This window comes from Silene latifolia, chromosome 8 (assembly GCF_048544455.1).
Source record: "Silene latifolia isolate original U9 population chromosome 8, ASM4854445v1, whole genome shotgun sequence".
In the NCBI taxonomy this organism is placed as follows: Eukaryota; Viridiplantae; Streptophyta; class Magnoliopsida; order Caryophyllales; family Caryophyllaceae; genus Silene; species Silene latifolia.
This window is the reverse complement of record NC_133533.1, coordinates 108,058,488-108,079,915: the sequence shown is the minus strand read 5'-3', so window position 1 is coordinate 108,079,915 and position 21,428 is coordinate 108,058,488. Positions and strand designations below refer to the sequence as shown.

At 36.9% G+C, this 21,428-nt stretch overlaps 4 protein-coding genes across 6 annotated transcripts; 2 read left to right on the top strand and 2 right to left on the bottom strand.

Annotated features, from left to right (window-relative positions):
• The first annotated feature begins 1,173 nt into the window (after positions 1-1,173).
• On the top strand, positions 1,174-9,561 carry LOC141597242 (plasma membrane ATPase-like). Of its 2 annotated transcripts, none has more exons than XM_074417619.1 (14): positions 1,174-1,461; positions 5,199-5,318; positions 5,431-5,667; positions 5,763-6,647; positions 6,746-6,995; positions 7,095-7,259; positions 7,349-7,587; positions 7,686-7,718; positions 7,812-7,893; positions 7,993-8,153; positions 8,233-8,406; positions 8,505-8,687; positions 8,770-8,954; positions 9,102-9,561. In XM_074417619.1, exons 1-14 carry the CDS (start codon positions 1,414-1,416, stop codon positions 9,196-9,198), a joined length of 2,859 nt encoding a protein of 952 aa, XP_074273720.1. In that variant the 5' UTR covers positions 1,174-1,413; the 3' UTR covers positions 9,199-9,561. The 2 variants fall into 2 exon arrangements, with proteins under 2 accessions (XP_074273720.1, XP_074273721.1); XM_074417620.1 differs by lacking the exon at positions 1,174-1,461 and adding an exon at positions 4,938-4,964.
• Positions 9,562-9,957: 396 nt separating this feature from the next.
• On the bottom strand, positions 9,958-11,558 carry LOC141597241 (nifU-like protein 3, chloroplastic). Its single transcript, XM_074417618.1, has 4 exons — positions 11,284-11,558; positions 10,991-11,114; positions 10,455-10,741; positions 9,958-10,349 (listed from the first exon to the last, which is right to left on the bottom strand). The coding sequence occupies exons 1-4, from the start codon at positions 11,404-11,406 to the stop codon at positions 10,155-10,157; spliced, it is 729 nt and encodes a 242-aa protein (XP_074273719.1). The 5' UTR covers positions 11,407-11,558; the 3' UTR covers positions 9,958-10,154.
• Positions 11,559-12,036: 478 nt separating this feature from the next.
• On the bottom strand, positions 12,037-14,970 carry LOC141597234 (uncharacterized). The gene has a single exon (XM_074417610.1). It carries the CDS (start codon positions 14,714-14,716, stop codon positions 12,176-12,178), a length of 2,541 nt encoding a protein of 846 aa, XP_074273711.1. The 5' UTR covers positions 14,717-14,970; the 3' UTR covers positions 12,037-12,175.
• Positions 14,971-16,487: 1,517 nt separating this feature from the next.
• On the top strand, positions 16,488-20,704 carry LOC141597240 (adagio protein 1-like). 2 transcript variants are annotated; one of them, XR_012522726.1, is made up of 3 exons: positions 16,684-17,123; positions 18,451-20,204; positions 20,417-20,704. XR_012522726.1 is itself a non-coding variant. In XM_074417617.1 (2 exons), the coding sequence occupies exons 1-2, from the start codon at positions 16,885-16,887 to the stop codon at positions 20,099-20,101; spliced, it is 1,890 nt and encodes a 629-aa protein (XP_074273718.1). In that variant the 5' UTR covers positions 16,488-16,884; the 3' UTR covers positions 20,102-20,704. The 2 variants fall into 2 exon arrangements, 1 of the variants encoding a protein (XP_074273718.1); XM_074417617.1 differs by having other exon boundaries at positions 16,488-17,123; positions 18,451-20,704.
• Positions 20,705-21,428: the final 724 nt, after the last annotated feature.

Sequence of the window (21,428 nt, the reverse complement as noted above, 5' to 3'; positions counted from 1 at the left end):
TACCTTTTCAGTTAGTTTGTCAAACATTTTTTTTTACTTAATCAGGCAAATCAGCTATCTTATTAGTTCCTAATTTTCAGCTACCTTATCAGTTACCTTTTCAGGTACGTTTCAATTACCTTTTCAGTTTTCAGCTATCTTTTCAGGTTTCAGCTACCTCTTCGGTTAGTTTTACCAAACAGAGCCTAAATACATTTTTACCGGCTTTTCAAAAGTATTCCATTTATCGATTTTACTTTATTAGCAATCTCAACTACTTTCAGCTCCTCTTTACCAAAAAAAAAAAATAGAAACATTTCACTATGATAATGAAATTTATTAAAAGAGTTTTGATATGAATCTACATTTCATTATATATTATTTTAAAAAGTATTAGAGAGAAGCGATTATTTTGAAATACTATAATACATATATCTAAAATGCTAACCCTGTTTAAAGTAGGAATATACAAGTAATGTGTTATCTAACACATTTTAAACTTAAAACAAGTCAAATAAAATATACTCATGAAACAAATTGAGAATGTCTGTGTAAGAGAAACGACATGTATTCAAAATACGTTTTTTGTTTAAATAGAGTCACAAGGGTGATTTTGGTACCAGCACGGAATTTAAACTCAAGTCATAAATATTACCTTGTATAAATTTACCAACTAAACTAGTTGACATCTGCATCTATCTATCTACATAGTATAAAAGTCAGGTTTTTTCTTGGCTTCTGATTGGCTGTTGAGTTTCTACATGCGGGCCCTCCCATGTTTCATATTCTATTTAATTACCCTCTCCTCCCAACCCAATTCATATTCATATCTCCTTTTCCTATTTTAATTACTTATGTTAAAACATAAATTAAAATATGACAATTACATAAAATGTTGCAATTTATGTACACTCAACGGGTCTAACATGTCAAATATCATTAATATAATTCTAATAAAATATGATTATATATTATCTGATATTCAACTCTAATATTTATCAAATATTCGAATCTCCAAATTTGGACTATTTATATTATCACGGTATTGAACACTTAATCATGCTTAATTATATGTTACACTCAATTATATGTTCATGTATCTAATAATAATGCCTGCTATTACGACCCGTGCATTTTTTGCACGGGAATAAAACTAGTATTAAAAAAAACCGTGACACAATAATCCCCTAACCTTTAAAATTAAGACAACGGTATAAACCCGGAAGTTTGGCCCGATAAGTAAGTGACCCCACATAAAGCAGTATAAAACCAGAAGTTCCATAATCCCACTCTCATAACAATTTCACAAAAATCAAATGTTCATTGAATAACACATTTTCTTCCATTTTTTTATTTTCTTTTAATTATCAAGAAAATAAAAAAAAAGAGAGAATCAAAGTTCATTGAACTGCTAACCCATTATTTGAAATAACCATGTCGAAGTTCAATCTTGAAGATATTAAAAATGAAGCTGTTGATCTGGTAATCTTTACATTATTCTTTCATTTCTGTAATTATTTTAGCTTCTTAGCTCATTCATTCATCTTAATTAGTTTAGTCGTTACTCCCTGTGTCTCGGTCAATAGTTAGAGTCTTAGAGACGGTTCAAACAATGATTACTATTTACCGAGTCGGTCAATAGTTAGAGATGGTTCAAACAATGATTACTATTTACCGAGACGGTGAGAGTATAACTTTCATGTTTGTGTGTGTTAAATTCTCGGAAATTATTGCTGGAAATTTGAGATCCGAGAATAAATCAAGTTTGTGACAGATATACCCGTCTTATATAAGAATTTACCTTATTTTTTTATCTATCAATTACACCTATTTTAAGTTTAACACGGATGTTATCGTCTTAAACAAAAAATTTGACTTTTTTTTTTGTTGGGGTAATTTTTTTTTGGTTTTAAGCCTCAAGAGTTGTACAATATTTTTTTTTTTTTTTTTGGTACAAAGTTGTACAATATTAGTAGTGGGGCATTTGAACTCAGGACCTATTATCCACTATATCTTATTCGTAAGCATTAGGCTATAAAACGGTTTTATGTTAATATTGTATAAGGAGATGAATCGACACAAATGGATTGAATAGAACCGTAATTAATCAGAAGAACTCGTTCTATTCAAATATTCGTGATACAACGGAGATGTCTTAATCGAATAGTTAAGATGTAAATTTTGTAACTAAACAGTCCAAAGTTGTATGCCCTGTTATTCAAAGCAAGACAAAATTTTACGACGTTAAGAAAATGACATATTTATTATTTTATTTTTTTTTTAAAAAAAATTACTGTATTAGTTAGTTGACTAATACTCCCTCCGTTCTCCACTTCGCAAGTATGTTTTTTTCACGAGTATTAAGGGGCGGATTAAAAAAACTATAAAAAGTACATAGGGAAAGGGAATGGTGAGGTTAAAAATATTAAAAAAATATAAAGGTGAGTTTTATGGTGGATTAGTGTGGGGTATGGATGACATTTTTTGTAAATATGAAGTGTGAATAAGGATAGAATGGTCATTTTCTTGGTCTAAAATGGAAACATGTAAAGTGGAGTTGAATGGACGAAAAAAGAATACATGTAAAGTGGAGTTGAATGGAGGGAGTATAGAGGTTAATAAATTATTTTCCTCAGGCCTCCATCTTTGACGTTATACAGCTCCTCTAGTCAAGCAAGGGGTACTATTATTGATATTATTTTATTTTATTTTGTTTAGTTTTTATACATCCATTATTAAAAACTAAGGGGTTGTTTGGTTTACTATGGGAAGATGAAGTTCCTAGGAAGTTAAGTTCATGTGAATTTGTAATTCATGTGAATTGTAAAAATGTTGTTTGGTTGTCATGTGGGAAATGAATTCATGTGGGAAGTTGCACTTACCAAGGGGGACTAGGTAAGCAACTTCCTACATTATGGAGGAATTGAAGTTCCTTGGGAAGTTCTAATTCCCATGAAATGGGCAACCAAACAACATCATATTTAAGCAATTCATGGGAATTTCTACTTCTCATGATTTAAGAGGGTAACCAAACAACCCCTAAGTACTTCGTATAACAAAAATATTTATATCATGAAATAAATCAAAATGATTCAAACTGTCATATAAAACTTCGAGATCGAGATCAAACATATAGGGAATGCTTTAAATTGATTTGGATTCTAGATTTGCACATAAAAATTACTGTTTGAAAATAAAGCCTTGAATTATGGGTTAAATTACTTTCTATTTCATGATAACATATCCTTGAATCGTCTTCCCCAAAACTCGAAAAATATCCACATATATGTCAATCTTTTAGGCTTCACGTTATATTAGTCTAATTCATTCTTACAAACTTTGCTAATTTAGGTATATATCATTAATTCATTATTTCTTTTGGTCTACAAGTGTATACTTTTTATGAAACCAATGAAGCAAATTGTTGATTTTATTTACAACACAAATTTTCATTTGTGACGGCGATATCCGTCACAAGCTTGTGACGGGTACCGTTTTCTCTCACAAAATGCCCATTAAGAGATGAGTGAGAAGCATATAGGGGTGTCACACCTTGTCCCCAAGGTGGGACAAGATTAGCCCGTCACAAGCAAGACTAGATGTATTTACAATAGGTCACAAACTTGTGACGGGTCAAGTATCACCCATATAGGTAGATAAGACAAAAAGTAGAATACATAGGGAATCACAAATGACTTATCTTTATCCTCCCATGTGGGTTTTATTTGACCCATCACAAATAAGAATTTGTGTTTTATTTATTGGTTGTCCACCACTTCTGTATTCCCCTTTTTAATAAGTCTCGTTGGATGAACGTCTCTCACTACATCAATAAAAGACAACCAATAAATAACCAAAAATTAATTTAAAATATTTTTAAAAAATAAAATTAATTAAAAATAAAAAATAAAAATAATGTAAAATTAATAACAGACGGTCTTTTTAAAACTTTTGTGGTTAAACATATCCCACATGGTGAACAACTATCTTTGAATTTTTTCTACTTTTCTATTAATTACTAGATTGTTGGAGACTCTTGAGCGTCAAAAATGGTGGCTATTCTTAATTACGAAACTTGATCCTCTTTTATGTATGTATACATGTATAAGTTGGTGTTATACTGCGTAAGTTTTACACTAAATTACTGTAAAATTATTTATTAAGATCGAATACAGACATATACTGTCATATACATACTTATTCAATGGTCCAAATGTAATATTGGATAGATCGGGTAATTGTAAATACACCTGGATAGGAAAAAAGATTAAATAAATAAAAATAAAATATGTAATATGTAATACGGAGTATAATATAAGTGTATTAGAGAGGAACGGGAGAGAAAGAAATGGAGATGATCCAAATTGTCAAAAAACGGTCCAATAAAAATTTGCCAAGATCTCTCATCTAGTCAATTAGTCAGAGGCGTGAGAGCCAACGGTAACAAGTACTGAAGTACATTCCGTAGTACTAAATAATGGAGTACCTTAAAAAGAGGCCTGTTTTACGGCCTTTACACATAAATGAACCTGACATTACTCGAACAGAAAAAAATTACAGTATTACAGAGTACTTGTGTCACTGATTCTTCCTTCTAGCTTTGTCTCCTTTACGGATTAAATCGATTTTTCTAACACGTATTCTAAACTTGTAAAAGTCATATGTACTTTTTTATTCGTTATTCAATTTACATCTATCCCATTTCAAGACATTAACTTACTAATCTTTTAAATATTATTACCCGTTGCCCGTTTTACAATTACGTATTTAAAAAAAAAAAGTTATTTTCCAAAATACGTACAACAAAACTTGGTAACTACTTTTCTAAGGGAATTAACAATTTTACATAAAATATAAAGTTGGTTTTACACTAAAGTTAATTAATGTAAACTCGTCTTATACAAGTTTTTTGTGATACGAAAGATATAAAAAAAAAACGGAGGGAGCAGTGTCGGAGCCAGGATTTGAGGTTCATGGGCAAACTAGTAAGGCTATAAGACAAACTCGGGAAAAGAATTCGAAAAATTTAATTAAAACTTGCAAGATTTTCATTTTCCAGCGTCTTCCAATACTTTCTTTGTTGTGATGAATTAAGCTTAGACTAACTACTCATACTTTCTATATCGTCGATTAGTCTAAGCATATATAGTATAGTGTTAGTATCGTGTTCCCTGTCGCTGATCCTTACATAATGCTCCTGTTCTTTATGGCAAATGCAGGAGAACATTCCCATTGAAGAGGTCTTTGAGCAACTGAAATGTTCGCCCAAGGGTTTAACATCGGAAGAAGGAGCCCACAGGCTCGAAGTGTTTGGACCCAACAGATTAGAAGAGAAAAAGGTCATTTTTTCATCCAACATATGGAAATGTCATTATAGATATAATACAAATTCTTGTGTAAGGCGGTATAGTTCATTCGGCTTGACTATGTCCTTTGTGTTCAATTATACAGGAAAGCAAATTTCTGAAATTCTTGGGTTTTATGTGGAACCCATTGTCATGGGTTATGGAAGCTGCTGCTATAATGGCAATTGCTCTTGCAAATGGTGGTGGCAAGCCTCCAGATTGGCAAGACTTTGTCGGTATTATGTGCTTATTGGTTATTAATTCGACTATCAGTTTTATTGAAGAGAACAATGCTGGAAATGCTGCTGCTGCCCTCATGGCTAATCTCGCTCCTAAGTGCAAGGTAAGTTTAACCATGGAACTCGTACCTGAATTTTTTGAAGAACGTCTAGCGTCTAGTAACGTCTAATCCCATGTCTCTTCTGTTTTGGTGTTCAGTTGCTTAGGGACAATCAATGGAAAGAGTCGGAAGCTGCCCTACTGGTACCAGGAGACATTATCAGCATTAAATTGGGAGATATCGTCCCTGCTGATGCGCGTCTTCTTGAAGGTGACGCTTTAAAGGTTGATCAGTCTGCCCTAACCGGAGAATCTCTTCCTGTGACAAAGGGTCCTGGATCTGAAGTTTTCTCTGGTTCAACATGCAAACAAGGTGAGATTGAAGCTGTGGTTATTGCTACCGGAGTTCACACCTTCTTTGGGAAGGCAGCTCACCTTGTCGATAGCACAAACAATGTCGGTCACTTTCAGAAGGTTCTTACAGCCATTGGTAACTTCTGTATCGTCTCCATTGCTGTCGGCATGTTGGTTGAGATCCTGGTGATGTACCCTATTCAGCATCGTGCATACCGAAGTGGGATCAACAATCTGTTGGTTCTTTTGATCGGTGGTATCCCAATTGCTATGCCTACCGTCTTGTCTGTGACTATGGCCATCGGGTCCCACAGGTTGTCTCAACAGGGGGCTATTACAAAGAGGATGACCGCTATTGAGGAACTGGCGGGTATGGATGTGCTGTGCAGTGATAAGACAGGAACCTTAACTCTCAACAAGTTGAGTGTCGACAAGAACTTGATCGAGGTGTTTTGCAAAGGTGTCGATAAGGAACATGTCCTTCTCCTTTCTGCTAGGGCCTCAAGAGTCGAGAACCAAGATGCCATTGATACTTGCATGGTCGGCATGCTTTCTGACCCCAAGGAGGCAAGAGCGGGAATTAAGGAGATTCACTTTCTCCCTTTTAATCCCGTAGACAAAAGGACTGCTCTAACTTACATTGATGAATCTGGCAACTGGCATAGAGCTAGTAAAGGTGCACCTGAGCAGGTAATTCTTGTTCAATCGGATTTTCGACAGTTTTGAAGTTTGAACCCTTCTGTTGAGGTAATCACTGATTTCTGACATCTATTGTTTCCGAATATTAGATCCTTGACCTTTGCAACTGCAAGGAAGATTTGAGAAAGAAGGTTCACTCTGTGATTGAGAAGTATGCAGAACGTGGTCTTCGATCATTGGCCGTTGCTAGACAGGAAGTACCAGAAAAGACCAAAGAGTCTCCTGGTGGGCCATGGCAGTTTGTAGGTTTGTTGCCACTTTTCGATCCTCCTAGACACGACAGTGCTGAAACCATCCGCAGGGCCCTTAACCTTGGTGTTAATGTCAAGATGATTACTGGTACGCATTTAGCGATTTCTTTTCCTTTTTCTACGTGTGAACATCGTAATATGGACTTTGTTAATTTGGTTGTGGGATCTATTTTCTTCGATTTCACAGGTGATCAACTCGCCATTGGTAAAGAAACTGGTAGAAGACTTGGTATGGGAACAAACATGTACCCTTCTGCTGCTTTACTTGGCAATGACAAAGATTCATCTCTTGCTTCCCTTCCTATTGATGAATTGATCGAAAAAGCTGATGGTTTTGCTGGAGTTTTCCCTGGTACAAACTTATCACTTGCTGTGAATTTTCGTATCAAAACAGAAACTATCATTCCCTGGTATTAACACACATTACTATTTGACATGCAGAACACAAGTATGAAATCGTCAAGAGGTTGCAGGACAAGAAGCACATTGTTGGAATGACTGGAGATGGTGTTAATGACGCTCCTGCACTAAAGAAGGCAGATATTGGTATTGCAGTTGATGACGCGACTGATGCTGCCAGAAGCGCTTCTGATATCGTCCTGACTGAACCTGGACTCAGTGTTATTATCAGTGCAGTGCTTACCAGCAGAGCTATTTTCCAGAGGATGAAGAACTACACTGTCGGTTTCTCCTTTGCCATTTTAACGCTCTAATGGATTTTCATTGTTTTGTTACATTGTCTCATACGCACTGTGTTCTTTTTTTTTTTTTTCCTCAGATCTACGCAGTCTCCATCACCATCCGTATTGTGGTACGTATGTGTTTTAGAGTTGTAGTCATCTACACAGTCTCCATTATAAACCGTCTTTCAAGAGACTGATTGTTTTTTCTATGATCTGTGTAGCTTGGTTTTATGCTTATTGCCTTGATCTGGAAATTCGACTTCTCTCCTTTCATGGTTCTGATCATTGCCATTCTGAATGATGGTAAGTTCTTCGACTTTTTTTTCAAATGATTTTTCAGTATAACCTCTGCCAGAAGTAAAAGAACATAAAACAAATGATCCAACCATCGTTTTCTTATAGGAACAATCATGACAATCTCAAAGGACAGAGTAAAGCCGTCTCCAATTCCTGATAGCTGGAAGCTGAAGGAAATCTTTGCTACTGGTGTCGTTCTTGGAAGTTACCTCGCCTTGATGACTGTTATCTTCTTCTGGGTCATGAAAGAAACTGATTTCTTCCCTGTAAGCCTTTTTTACTCGGTAGTTGAAAAGTTCTTTTTTTTTTCTCGGTTATTAATGTGTGCTTTCTACAATTATACAGAGAACATTCGGAGTTAGAAACATTTCACACAGTGATCCAGAAATGATGGCTGCTTTATATCTACAAGTGAGTATCGTTAGCCAGGCACTCATCTTCGTCACCAGATCTCGCAGTTGGTCCTACGTAGAGCGTCCTGGTATGCTATTGATGGTCGCTTTCTTAATCGCACAGCTGGTAAGAATCATAAACCGATTTTCCACTTCTGTCAACTAGAAGAAAAACAGAAGAAAAACAGAATCTAAAATTTTCGAGGTTGTCTGTAATTTTTTCAGATCGCCACTGTCATAGCTGTTTACGCCAACTGGGGTTTTGCTGATATCAAAGGATGCGGATGGGGATGGGCCGGAGTAGTTTGGATCTACAACATCGTTTTCTACGTCCCGTTGGATATACTCAAGTTCATCATTCGGTACATTTTGAGTGGAAAGGCATGGCTCAACTTGTTTGAGAGCAAGGTATACACTAATACTCCTCAAAACCCTTTTGTTCAGATCAATTTGAGCCTATGACTAATATAGTTCATGAATTTTCCGTCAGACCGCCTTCACCACCAAGAAGGATTTCGGAAAAGGAGAAAGAGAAGCTCAGTGGGCCCATGCTCAAAGGACACTACACGGTCTTGAAGCCCCTGAGACTTCGTCTAATCTCTTCCAAGACAATAACAGCTACCGAGAACTTTCTGAGATTGCTGAGCAAGCAAAGAGGCGGGCCGAGATTGCAAGGTATGCACACAATAATAACCATTTGCCTTACAGTACCTACCTTGAGAGGGAATGAGTGAATGACCCTATATCGGTGGGGGATACTCTCGTCTACAAAATGGAGTGGTCGTCTGTCTTAACGGTTTCTTCTTTTTTCCTGTTTTGTAGGCTCCGTGAGTTGCACACACTCAAAGGTCACGTTGAGTCAGTCGTGAAGCTAAAGGGTCTCGACATTGACACCATCAACCAAAATTACACCGTCTAACCAACAAGATTGAGCTAGACGAAGCCCCATCAAGAGGGAATCGATTATGATGAAACGAGTTTTGCTAATTGAAGGATAATGAGGTGTGAAGGGTCAAATCAAAAGGGTTAAAGGCACCCTTAACAGCAACTTCTTAAGAGGACACTGTAATTTTAATAACACATCAAAAGTCTTCTTTTTGTTTTTGCCAAAGTTTTTCCTTTTACATTTATCAAGTTGCTGAGGAGAAGGCCCCTCCCCCAGTTTGTTCCAAGAGTGTTGTTGTTTATAGAATTGTTACATAAAATTTTGCTTCCAACTCTTGTTTACTTGTGCTGCTCATATTATTAATGCATTTTGTTTACCAATTTTGTTTCAACTTAATTTTGGGTGTTAAGCTTTGTTAGAATATAAAACCGATCTTCGGACTCCAACCATCAGCTTATGCTTTAAGCTTTTGGTTGAGATGGTTTCATGACATGGTATCAGTGCCATTGTGAGGAAAAGATCACGGGTTCGAATCCCACGCCCCTCAATTCTAAAGTAGAATATATTAGCACCAGGTACGGGGAGGCTTGCAGTTGCATTCATACTTCAAGCCCAAAGGGCATTCGTGTGAGGGGGCGTTTTAGAATATAAAACCGATCTTGGGACTCTAACCATCTCGAGACTTGAAACAAAATCACGACTTCTTGCAAGATTTCTAAAGTTATCGGTTAAATGTAATTGAGAGAAAAATTATGTTACCTCTGATGGATTGTAGCTCAACGCGACAGTTAATTCTCAGAAAAAATGTCTTTCGGATTAATGGAAGTGTATAGCAGGCCAAACTTTAATGAAACTGTACATATAATTTCCGTCTTTTGAACAAATCCATGCTACAAACTGTTACTTCTGAATGAAGTTGCATTGTAATGTTCATTGGAAGATGTCTTCAGACTGCAGTAGGTGAATGTTGTGGTTTCTTGAGGTTGGTGCTATTCAATCAGCAGAACAGCAGCAATGGTTGGTATTTTCTCTCGGAGTTTTTGGGATAGGGCAACGCGTACTGTCATGACTTTTGCAGCGGGTCCACTTAGTCGTACTTGGATAACATAATTGTCCATGATCTGATCAAGCTCAAGTAAACCGCCTCCTGCTCCTGTTAGGTATGGCCTTATCTCCGCAAGAACCTGAAAATTGAATTTTATTCACTGTCATTACGTCGTGTTTTATGCAAAAAGCATCAACATGATTTAGGTTCCTAAGTCTTAAGAAAACTGTAAGGAGATGCAGACCTTTTCGACATTTTCCTCATTGAGTTCCAGACCAGTCTCAGTGTCTAAGATTTGCTCCACTTCCAAAATTTCAGGAATCTTATCCCTGAGACGCAATTCGATTCCATTCTTCAAAGTCATGGCTGAACTCGGGCAAGATCCACATGCTCCTTGAAGCTTTAGCACTACCACCAGACCATCAATCTCGTGTAGCGCCACATTTCCACCATCGGCCATGAGACCGGGTCGTACTTCATCCAATACTTTCTCCACATTTTCTTCAGTCAATGGGAGCACACAGGTCACACCTTTAAATGTTATCCTGGTTAGTCTTACTTAAGACCGTCTTAAGCTTGCAACATATGAAGCAGTTATTATAATTAGCATTAAATGAACCATATAACACGGAAATATGTCGTCTTAATCTTAACGATTACGGTATTACTTTTGCCCTAAGGATTAAAGATATAATTAGCATTAAATGAGACCGTCTCACAGAAGACCACTTCGTATAATTGAAATAACCCAGATCAATATAATTCAAAAAGAAAACATACCAGATTGAATATTTCTACCAATATTGTGATCAGACCTAAAAAGGTTGCTGCTGAAAAACTGCCCTCTTAGAAAATTGCTATTTTTACCAGATAAACTGCTGTTTCTTGAGTAGCTTCTGCACACCTGCAAAGGATAACAATTATAAAAATTACGAATACTCAAATAAGACCGTTATTTACGTTATTTAATAATAACAATAATAACTATAAACGCATTATGTACCATACAACGGTCTTACACAAGACCGACTATTTCTTTCGTAATAAAAAAAAAACAAAGAAAAAGTTTGAACCTTTACGGTGGATGAAGCATAAGAATGGAAGTATTGGGAATGGTGATGATGATAATAAGAAGAATTAATTAAAATTGTATTTGGGTTTGCGTTTGGCTTATGAGCCACTGATAAAACTCCCATTTTAATGTTTCATTTCTAACCACCCATGTGTTCAGAGAACAGGTTGTTGATCATAGAATAGAATATAGTAAAATACAGTATATATTTACTGAATTTTAATTGAAATTAAACTATTTATTAATAAAAATTAAGATATTTTGTGTGATATTTTCCTGGATAGATGAGGCTAGTTTGTGTGAAGAAGGGTGCACAGGTTGCCACATCATCATGTCAAAGATAACCAATTTATTTTTTCTTTTTCTTTTTGTTTGGGTGGGAAATGAGGTAAATTTAGCAAAAGATAAAAAAAGCGATTAGCTGTGGTGGTGGCGGCCGTGGTTGTCGTTGAGGACTCCCATGTATTGGAGGGAGTTTCAAAATCAAATGTTTTACTTCGGATTAGTTTGGTTAAAATGACCCGATTCGACCAAAACTTTATCAACCGGACAATACAAAAATCACAGGAAGTTTGAGATAAGACTCGAGTTTTGTTAGCCCTAAAGTGGCCGATACCTCTGAATTACTCGATAATAATACACTTGAAACATAACTAAACCCCAAATGGTACAACCCGCATACAAACCGAAAAGGGGAAAAAAAAAAGTTGGATGAAAATGAACCTTAGTCCATCAAAAGTGGAGAGATCAAGTGTGATAAATGATCAGGAAATCATAATTAATCTGATTTTATTTAAATTACAGAGGTTAAGCAAAAAGATAACAAAACTGTGTGAGAACAACTCCAAAAACTCTATATCAATACATAAATACATGAGATACATCCTGAGAAATCACAACTCCACATCCAATGTGATCCTAGAAGAGAGCCTAAGCAAGGATTGATCGTCGAAAGAGTAATCTATCTGTTTAATTTTCGCAACAAAGTCCAATGCTTCTCTATACTTGTTTGCTTTACAATAACCATCCACAACAATCTTGTAACTCAACTCATTAGGCCTACAATTATGCTGAACCATGTAGCTTATTACTTCATCTGCCTCGGAAAACATCCCTCGCCCTGCATAACCGGCCAAAAACGTGTTATATGTGACAATGCAGGGCCGAATTCCTCTCGCTGTCATCTCAGACATAATCTTTATTGCTTCTTGCATGAGGCCTTGTCTACAGAACGCTTTGATTACCGTGTTGTATGAGACAAGATCGGGTTTAAAGCCCTTTTTTAGTAGTCTTGTTAATATCTCTTCTGCCTTCCAACACTCCCCGGATCTTGCATACATGTCCATAAGGGTGTTGTAGGTTACAAGATCTGGCTGAATCCCGCTTTCCTGAATCATGGTCCGAATTCCATGAGCCCGGTCATACATTTTGTTCCTTGCATATATTGAGAGCATAGAGTTGTACACAACTAAGTCGAGTTTATATCCACTCTTTTGTAACTCCTTAAATGCTCTATCCATTCCCGCTAACGACCTACACCTGAAATTTGCAAGGATTAGGGTTCTTAGAAGCATCCAATTAGGAAAGATATGGCCATGGTAGATTTCTTGCTCAATGGTTTGAATACCACGAACATTCCCTGCCTTTGCGTAACATTGAATCATTAAGGAGTAAGAAGTGTCATTAGGTTTAAACCCTTTACTCTTCATCTCTTGAATAAGTGATTCAGCAGCCCGACAATCTCCCTTTCTAGATAGTACATTCAAGCATGCATTGTAAGTTGTGACACAAGGACTAAAACCCGCTTCCATCATCTCTTCAAAAATTTTAGAGGCATCAATCCGGGATCCACAACGACCATATGCACTAATCAATGAATTAAACGTGTCCCTATCCGGCTCAAAGCCACTACGCTTCATCTCTTGGAAAACCCGGTTCACATACTTCTCCATACCCGTGCTACCACTCATAGCAAGCATTGTGTTCCATGTGATACGATTAGGGGGACACCCGGTTAATTTCATTTCACATAGTATCTCTACCATTTCCTCTGACCTTGACTTCTTCCCTAACAAAGAAAGGATAGCATTGTATGTACAAACATTCGGAACACAACCCGATTCCTTCATCTGGTCAAACAAAGTCATCGCTTTGTCAACCTTTCCCGCTTTTCCATAGGCATCAATTATTGTTGTATAGGTTATTGCATTTGGTAAGATACCTTTACGAGTCATCGTGTCAATGACATTGGCTCCTTCCTCAAGGAACCCTGCCCTAACATAAGTACCTACCAGCTCATTATAAGTCACAGCATCGGCAGGACAACCTTTCGCCTCCATTTCTTTCAATATACTCAAAGCCTCAGTGTAAACCCCGGCCTTCCCAAACACTTGAAGCAAAGAGTTATACGTAACAGTCCCCGGTACATAACCTTTAGCTTTCAATTGAGCAAAGAATTTCCTTGCTTCATCCAACAAACCCTCTCTACCACAGGCTGCAATAACAGTACTGCAAGTAAACTCATCAAACTCAAGCCCTTCACTCGACATTTCATCTAAAAGCCCTACAACTCGATCCCAAGACCTACCCATCTTCCCATAAACATCAAGCATTACATTATAAGTAACCAAACTAGGTGACACACCCTTCTCCTTCATGCTCTCAAACACGGTTATAGCGCGGTCAAACTTACTTACGCGAGCATAAGCATGAATAATACAGGTATAAGCGCGAACATCTAAGCAATACTCTTCAATAGGAACTACATCAAAAAGTTTAGCAGCAACAGTATGCTGTGATTCCCTGCTTAATATCCTAGCCATTAATTCAACAACCTGATAATCCAATAACTGATTTCGAGAGCGAAAATTCGACAAACTCCATTCAACCAACAAAACAGCCTTTTCCCAATTACCCAAAACATCTAAACCCTTAACTAAACTAAAAAAATCAAGTTCAAGCAATTCAAGTTTCACAGTTTCAAAATAAGCATTCAAACTACACAAAGTTGTATTCAATATAGCATTCAACATTAACCTACACTTATCAGATAAAAAATCAAGTGAAACATCATCAACAGAAACAATACCACCCTTTGAAATTACCTTACTACCCTCAAAAGAAAGGACTGAATTTGAGGAATGTCCATTAAAGACAGAAATAGGAAGAGATGGTAAAAGGGTATTCTTGGAAATATGAGAAGAATTGAAAAGTTTAGGGAAATGGGTAGTTGAAGAAGTTGAAGATAAGTGAAGAAGGTGATGAAGAAGTGAATCAATTGCAAGAGAAGGTGATGTTTTTTGAGGTTGTTGAGGTGGTAATGGTAAAGTTGTAGGACTAAATTTTAAGGAAGACATGTTTGAAGAAGTTTGTAGTTTTGGTTTTGTTGATTGAATTGGTAATGTTGGTCTATTGGGAAAAATGGTGCCCTCCATTGAAGTGCAACCATATATAGAGTTCAAAGATTGAAGCTTTTTTGATGAATTGTGGGAGAATTTGGGTGAAAAGGTTTGAAATTTGTGTGTTGGAGTTGAAGAATGCAAGGGTTTTAGAAGATGGATGGAGATTGAATTGAAGATAGAAGAAGAAAGGTAGAAGGAGATGGATAGGGCAAATTATATTTAGTGGAGGTATATGGATGTTTGAGAGAGTGAAATTTTTCAATGATTTTGCATTTTGATAAGGAGTGCAAATGGTTCAATAGAACATTTTTAAAGAAGTCGATGGTAAATTTATTTGATCTAAATGATAAATCCACATCACATTTTAAGTCATAACAACTTTAAGCCTACCATATTACTCCAATGGTTTAATTAAATTTTCATAAATTTTATTTAATTAATTAAAATATGCAACTAATTTTCTTATTGGTTGATTTTAAATTGTGGCACTTTTAATTTACTAAACTTTTATGGCGCTAATTCTTAAATCAAGAACTCAACATGGCTTATCTCCAATGGTTTCTTTCACTGAAACTTTGCAATTTTATGAAATTGCAAGTTGACAGTCCTATCTTTAAACCATCGACTCGCTTTCTTATATTTGTTGAAAACTCAAGATATTTTGGCAAAAAAAAAAAAATACTATTGATATTTGTGTTCTTAGTAAAGACTTTGCTAACTCGATTTTGTTTCGACTATAAGAGATTTAACTTGATGTGAAGATTTTTGATATCTAGTTTAAAAGGAATTTTATTTGATATAACACCATTAATCTTTATTATTAACGGTGTCACAAAGGTAGATATCTACTTAGTGGCTTTAATGTTAGTTCAATAATTATCCACCGAGAAAAAACAATGTGTATAGCATACTCTAAAGAAAAATACAATTCTAACATCAACTACAAAATACTCTGCTATTATGTAAGCCGTATAAAAGAAGAGAATTTTCAATTTCAAGGTTTTCCTTCATTCACGAGATCAGATGATGAGTAGCACAAAATGTTATCACATTTGATAAACAAATTAATTGAATTTTAGTTTTCTATCAATACCTTATCTAAAGGCAAATATCTTAAAAAAAAAACACTAATTTGACATTAGACATGACAAAACTAGTCCGACTCGAGAATGCTAACCCGAGATTCAAAATTGACACAAATTACAACCTTCCCATGTGACTTGAAACTTAAATTGACCTGACCCGATCGGAACATGACCCGACCCAAAAATGACCCGAGAAAATATAACTCTAATTGACCAAAAAAGGCTTGAAATGACTAATTTAAAAGCACACTTGATATTATTTACGTTAAAAATAAAGAATCAATTATCAAAACTAAACTAAAAATAGGTAATATCACTAAGGGTGTGTTTGGATCTTTTCAAATCTTGCCTATTATGGAAAGATTTTGATTAGACTTGAAGGAGAAGAAATGAATCTTTTTATATCCCCCCCTTCATTTCCCTCCACCCTCATTTGTTATTCAAACAAGAGATTTTGAATTCTCTATTCTCCCTCCCTTTTTTTCCCTCCAAATCACTCAATCCAAACACACCCTAAATGTATCTTTTTTTCTCTTAATCAATGACCCGAAAATGACCTGAACCCGAATAACCCAACTCGCTTGACCCGAAACTGACCCGACCAATATATCCGAAAAACAGCCGAAACCCGAATCAACTTGACCAGACCTGAACTAATCAGATAATATGCTAGATCCGAGCTGACTCGATCCAAATTAGCCGAACCGATTGTCCCGTTTACCGGATCTACTAGTTGCTTCTAATCGGTAGTAGTTACTCCGTACTAGTTAGTTACCCGTGATCAAAAAGACAGAAGTAACAAGAAGATTGTACTATGAGATAAGAGAAGTACATACGTGTCGCACACTCGCATAAATCACCACATTCGTTACTTTCACCAACCTAATAAATTTGATCCTCTCAATTAAAACTCTTGTTTGTTATTACACCCAACAACACAACACATTACTTCATACTCCATACTTCTTTTCCTCAAGAACCCTAATCCCCAATTCAATTTAATTCCACTCAAATCCAATTATTATCAATTCTAATCTTATTTTTGGAAGCTACCCTTTTCATATGGGGTGAAATAATAGATACCCATATACCTAATTTGTTGAATTAAGCTAAGATATGATGGAATGGGATAGTAGTTCTGAAGAAAGTTTAGAAGAAGATGAAGTATTTGGGGGATTTTTATTGAATGATGGACAAGGAGGTGTGCCGTTTCCTGTGGGTAATCTGATTCAAACGACGCCGTGTGGTTTCGTCGTTACGGATGCGTTAGAGCCTGATCATCCTATCATTTATGTTAATTCCGTCTTTGAAATGGTTTCTGGTTATAAAGCTGAAGAAATTCTTGGTCGAAATTGGTACTTTTTTTTTAATCATTTCTTTATGTTATTTTCTGCTTTGATTCATTGATTGTTGCTTTTTAGTGTTGTTTATTGTGTGTTTTGAGCATTTTGTGATGTGGGTTTTTTTAGTGGAAAGATTTATCTTGTGCACAAATTCTTGTTTAAGACAACAATTTCCGTCTTAAATATAAAACGGGTCTAAGTATGATAGATGCTATAAAAGGAGATACCTAGGGATTAATAAAAAAGTTTGTCCTCTATATGCAGTGGGATTGTATTTGACCCGTTTTTATCTTAAGACGGATATTGCTGAAGGTTTAATTTGGTTTTGAATTCAGTGATTGTTGTTGGGTATTTGAGTATTGAGCTTAATTTTGATGTGGGGTTTTCTAGGGTCTGTGCAATTTGTGAAGGGATGGTTTTCTTAAGAACTAATAATTGCGAGAAATATGGAAGGGGTATTGTTAGTTTTCTATTAAGACTTGAGCTCAATTTATGCGCGGTTTTTTGAATTTTGTGAAGGAAAGCTCTGAACTTTACGAAATAAACTGTATATTTGGGAAAAGAAGGAGGTGTTTCGTTGATGAATACACTGAAATGAGCATACTATTATGTTTGTTTTCCGGGTTTCTGCAATCATTGATGGAAAGCTTGGATCTGAGTGCCTTTATTGAGATAAAGGAAGTAATACCATGTTTTCTTGGACTTAATTTCAGTTCACTTCAGGTGAGGTCAGGTGCTATAAGTTCAGTTAAGAAAGTTTCTGTCAAAAAGAACGGGACCTAAGTGCTTAAATTTGGTGATGTTTGGGTGTTGGGTTCTGACTCTTCTGAGCATATTTTGTGATTGTGGGTTATTGCAATTTTTGAGGAAAGTTTTGTTCTTTTCTCTTGATTGCGAGAAAGAAGGGGAAGATTGTTTGATATGTTGAGACCTGAGACATTCTCTTCATGAGTACATTGGTGTGAATTTTTCTGGCCGGCAGTCAGTTTCTACAAACTTTATAAATTATACTGGTCTCATACATGTGAGAAAAGCAGTATCATTATGAAAAAGATCTGGGTTATGAGCATTTTCTGTTGTAGTTAAGAGTTGTGACGATCAAAGTTTTTTTGCACAAAAAGAGGGGTACAAGTGAGAAAACTAAGTATTATAGGGGTACAAGTGAGATAATCGCGAAAACTTAAAATATACAAGTATTACATAATAATGTCCTTGGAATTTTCTGCCGGACGTGTTAAAGAAATCTTTCCACTATAATGCATGATTGTTATGATTTCTATTTCGTGACATACAATGGCCGCCTGTAATTGATATTTACACTGGTTATTGTGTACTGCAGCCGGTTTCTGCAATGTAGAGGCCCTTTTGCTAAAAGAAGACATCCGTTGGTAGACTCTATTGTCGTTGCAGAAATAAGGAGGTGCCTGGAAGATGGGATCGAGTTTCAAGGTGAATTGTTAAATTTTAGGAAAGATGGTTGTCCTATGATGAACAGATTGCGATTGGTGCCTATATATGGTGACGATGAAATTATAACCCATTATATTGGTATTCAGTTGTTATTGGAAACTAATGTTGATCTAGGCCCGTTTCCTAGCTTTTCTGCAAAGGAATCAAAGAGGTCATCTGATCTATTACAGTCCAGCCTTCCAACATATCCACCTCTCAAATCACGTGACCGGGTTGTTGGTCTTGGGCTTTGTGGGCTTTTACAACTTAATGATGAAGTCCTTGCACTGAAGATATTTTCGCGGCTGACACCGAGAGATTTTGCTGCTGTGGGTTCGGTCTGTAGGCGTCTTTATGCTCTGTCCAAAAACGAAGATCTTTGGAGAATGGTTTGTCAAAATGCATGGGGCCAGGAAACAACAAGTGTTCTAGAGGCTGTTCCTGGGACAAAGAGACTTGGGTGGGGACGGTTGGCTCGAGAACTGACAACTCTTGAAGCAGCAGCATGGAGGAAGGTGACTGTTGGTGGTGCGGTGGAGCCCTCTCGGTGTAACTTCAGTGCTTGTGCAGTCGGAAATCGGGTCGTCTTATTTGGTGGAGAGGGAGTCAACATGGAGCCAATGAACGACACCTTTGTGCTGGATTTGAATGCTAGTAACCCAGAATGGCGTCATATCAAAGTGGGATCTCCTCCTCCTGGGCGGTGGGGCCATACACTGTCCTGTGTGAATGATTCAAACCTGGTTGTATTCGGAGGCTGTGGAACTCAAGGACTTCTTAATGACGTTTTTGTTCTCGATTTGGATGCCAAGCAACCAACCTGGCGTGAAATCTCGGGATTGGGCCCGCCTCTTCCTAGGTCATGGCACAGCTCGTGCACCCTAGATGGGAGCAAGTTGATTGTTTCCGGGGGATGTGCGGATCCCGGTGTTCTCCTAAGTGACACTTTTCAGCTCGATCTATCGATGGATAAACCTACTTGGCGAGAAATTCCTGTCGCGTGGGCACCACCTTCTCGCCTTGGCCACACTTTGTCTGTTTATGGTGGAAGGAAAATCTTGATGTTTGGGGGATTGGCCAAGAGTGGACCCCTTCGGTTCCGTTCGAGCGATGTTTACACAATGGACTTGAGTGAGGATGAGCCCAGCTGGCAGTGTGTGACTGGAAGTGGGATGCCAGGTAGCGGGAACCCGGGTGGCGTTGCTCCTCCTCCCAGGTTGGACCATGTTGCAGTAAGCCTCCCAGGGGGAAGAATCTTAGTATTTGGTGGTTCGGTGGCAGGACTTCATTCGGCTTCACAGCTCTATCTTCTAGATCCTACCGAAGAGAAACCAACATGGAGGATACTAAATGTACCAGGTCGGCCTCCTAGGTTTGCATGGGGCCATAGTACTTGTGTAGTTGGAGGCACGAGGGCTATCGTTCTCGGTGGTCAAACAGGCGAAGATTGGATGCTAACTGATATCCATGAGTTGTCATTAGCGAGCACAGTCAACCCCGAGGACCAACTACAAGAAATGCATCAGTCCTGGCTGATCTAAGATTCAAGGACCATCGCGGTTACATATAATTTCAGCCAAACACCGTTTTGCACATAGAAATGCCATGGCTGTCTGTGACGAATATACTCTGGACAAGAACGAGGTTCTTTCTGATCCATAAATCTATATGTAAGGCGATTTTACACTGAGCATTACGTAAAACCTCTTGTTAAATACCCAAATACCTCTAAGACGGAGTTAGTTAAAAAAAATTCAGAGGTATTCGGGTAAACAACATACTTACACTATCTTAGTGAAAAACCGCCTTACAAAAGATCATTTGGCTTCTAATCTGGGTTTTGCCTGTTTTGTCAGATTGAGTTCATGCCAAGTTTTATTTGAAGGTTTGTGTTTTGAGCGAAGTGTGACTTCATCACTTCGCTTTGAACTGCAACCCTGTTTAGTGTTTAGGAAGGATAGTCGCTTACTGTGTACGCTCATACCATTCTTGTTCAAGATTAATGTTTCGTTCTGGTTGAGATCAGTTGACGAGCAGGAAAACGATTTATTTTTCCGAAAATTTAGATTACGAAGGAAGGCTTTGCCTGTATATACAAGTATACTGTATAAGTAATGTTCTACATCTAGTGTGCATCTTTGATGATAAAATGTTGTTACTTGTCTACTGATATACAGTATTTGTTATCATGTGTTTAGTTTGTTTTCTGGAGCACTAAACTTTGTGGCGTTATCAATCTGCGGTGGCATTATACCTCGCCTTTTTCTTGTCAAAATCTCCGGAAGTAGCTTACTTTATTGATGTTTTTTACCCTACAATACGAAACAAGTTGTAAAAGGTACATTAATTTCGGTTTACCCTACCATACAAAGATGCTATACAAATGTCAGCTAGTATATCTAGTAAAGTTACGAGGGTGGTACTCAAAACCTGGGTTCAAATCCCGTTAGCAACAAATTCGCCTTTATGGCTTAGACTCAAAAAAAAAAAAAATGGATTATATAATAACAAAACTAATTTAGTCTACAATTATAGTGTGCAAAAGTGCCAACTATTATCAATACAAAAAAGAACTCGAAGATCCCTAGACTTATCAAATAAGATGAATGCGATTTGATGTACAGAATTTGAGCTTTGCCATATGTTTTTTTTTTTTTTTTTTTTTTTTTTTTTTTTTTTTTTGACAAATTGTGAAAGAAAGGTTTTTACATTCGCAGGGCCAATGTACCTACGCGCTAAACTATTGAGACGTCGCGGAATAAAATTAAGACTGAAACAATGGAAGAAGCTAATTCGGTCACGAATATCCTTCAGGATTCCAGCAATATTGTGATCTTCCTTGTCAACTCCTGCAATCTGGTTGATAAG